This window comes from Camelina sativa, chromosome 9 (genome assembly GCF_000633955.1).
Source record: "Camelina sativa cultivar DH55 chromosome 9, Cs, whole genome shotgun sequence".
In the NCBI taxonomy this organism is placed as follows: Eukaryota; Viridiplantae; Streptophyta; class Magnoliopsida; order Brassicales; family Brassicaceae; genus Camelina; species Camelina sativa.
In genome coordinates this window covers 35,190,503-35,192,675 of record NC_025693.1, presented here as the reverse complement: position 1 = coordinate 35,192,675, position 2,173 = coordinate 35,190,503, and the positions used below count along the sequence as shown (strand labels likewise).

The following is a 2,173-nucleotide window of genomic DNA, read 5'->3' as shown; positions in this document are numbered from 1 at the left end:
CGAGAGCGGATGAATTAGTTTGATCCTCAAGGACTATCATAAGAAACTCAACTAAACCTCTAATTGCTTGGTCCAATGCATCAACACTTCCGGCAGCACCGCTTATCATTGCTCTCGAAACATGAAACACTTTGGCAATTTGACTAACAACACCAGGTAGAAAAAAGGCCAACACATCAGCAGTACCAACCTATAACAAGAAACATGTTCTCATTAGGACCCGTAAGTGTCAGAAACGGTTTCTATATTAATTTTGTCGAAAGTTAATAGTTACCTTAGCGACAAGTATTCGTAAGGCCATAAAGGCTTCAACTCGAAGGTTTGCACTTCCTCGGTGTCCTCGAGAAGCCTCAGCATCAGCCACCTGTAGCCAATGATCAAAGTTGGTTTACTTTAGAATGTTTCCAACTACAAAACTCCATAGGAAAAAGAAAATAAAAAAAAAAAAAAGGAAAGCATAGGGAGAAAAGAGTGTTACTTTGAGAAGAATAGAAAGCCAATGACCCACAGCAGCCAAAGCAGACTGAGACTGAAGAAACGCAAGCAAGCACTCTCGGGTTTCTAAATCATACTTAAAAGACTCTGAAACTTGAGTTTGATAATCTCTTATATCTGACAGTTGAGGCCAGCCAACAGTGCGCTTACATGAGCAAGAATCATCAGAGCATGGAAGCAGACCAGAGATCATTGCGCGGAAACATCTGATGATCCCTTCACGAAACTCTTCAGCAGCCTCAGATGGGGATAAAATAGCACCACTAGTCAACTTCTTCATAATTACAACCATCTATCGGAGAAATTTTACAACAAACAGTATTATTATAAGTAAGCTGAGAATAATATGTTATCCAAATAAAGGTAAAGGAGAATTCTAAACCACTTCACACCTGATCAATGGATCCAATGTAACATTTCTTTAAAAGTTCCTCAAGACAATAGATTACACCTTCCGCCACTTTATCACTCACTCTATAAGGTGTAGTTGGAAATTCCTCAGTCTGCTTTTTCCCCTGACTTCTGCAAGCAACGGCGGCGTCTAACAGAAGAAGCAATGGAAACAAAGTGTAGCTGAAACGTACATACATACAACGAAACAGTTCCCACTTGTATTAAACCTCAAAAAATTGAAAGAGTTAGATAAAACGGAGATGTGGGGAATATATATTAACTGGAAGAAGGATTGGAGAGTGGAAGGAGGAGTACGGCGGAGGAGGCGGAGCAAAGCAGGGATCGTGGCCGGATCCTTTTGAGGGTTTTGCGATAGGTTTAGAAGCTCCAAGCAGAGAACTTTCAGTTGTGCAAAGACAGCTTCTCTTTCCGCTTCTCCCTCAACGTCTTCTCCATCGGTTTCACGGCGGACTACGACGGACTTTTCCATTGAGTCCGATCAATTATACAAAACCACCAAACTCGAGTAAACAATCAGAGAGCGAGAGATGGAGCCGCGAGATTGAAGTCAGCGTCGGAGTAGTGACTATGACCTAACCCGACCCGATGCAATAGACCCGAGTTCCGACCGATGCAATAGCTTTCTCGTTGGCCGGAAAATAAAACCGTCCTTTTGCTCCTCCTTTAGGTAGGGTTTTTAGAAATAATGCAAATTAAACCTCATATTTTTACATAATTACAAAATAGACCTCATATCTTTACAGTTCTCGTTAAATAAACCTACAAACATTTTTTTATCACATAAAAAAAGGGAAAAATGCCAAAAAAAACCCGAAGTTATTTTTATTTGGAAGTTTAATACCCAATGGTTTTGGATTGGAATAAAAATACACCAAATAATAAAAACGTGTCATTTAAAACCCAAAATAATAAGTGTTGTTATTTCTATATCTACGATTTTTCAACAAAATAAAAATTTCAATTTTACCCTCAGTTATTAAATTAATTATTAATTTTTAATAAAAAAATTATCGGTTTTCTGTTAACCATGTCATACCGAGAATTAAACTGGTTATCTCTCTTCTTCTACCTCCTCTCTCTAATCGTCGTTGCTCTGGATAATACCCGACCATGACGCATCGGCGGCGGCGATGAGAGCTTTCATCATAACAAATCAGCACCCATCTCTGTTTCCTCCACAACCATAACCACAATCTCTTCTTCCTCCTCAGTTCAACGAAGACACTCTCCAACAACAAATCGTGAAAACGGGTTGAAGACAATG

General features: G+C 39.4%; 1 protein-coding gene across 1 annotated transcript in view; it reads right to left on the bottom strand.

Annotated features, from left to right (window-relative positions):
- LOC104715982 (TELO2-interacting protein 1 homolog) overlaps positions 1-1,570 on the bottom strand; it is a 6,160-nt gene extending 4,590 nt beyond the window's left edge. Inside the window, exons 1-5 of the mRNA XM_010433342.2 lie at positions 1,170-1,570; positions 888-1,068; positions 479-787; positions 275-364; positions 8-190 (exon numbers count right to left, since the gene is read on the bottom strand). Coding sequence (XP_010431644.1) covers positions 8-190; positions 275-364; positions 479-787; positions 888-1,068; positions 1,170-1,378 — 972 coding nt within the window. The 5' untranslated portion in view covers positions 1,379-1,570. The remainder of the gene's footprint in view (positions 1-7; positions 191-274; positions 365-478; positions 788-887; positions 1,069-1,169) is intronic.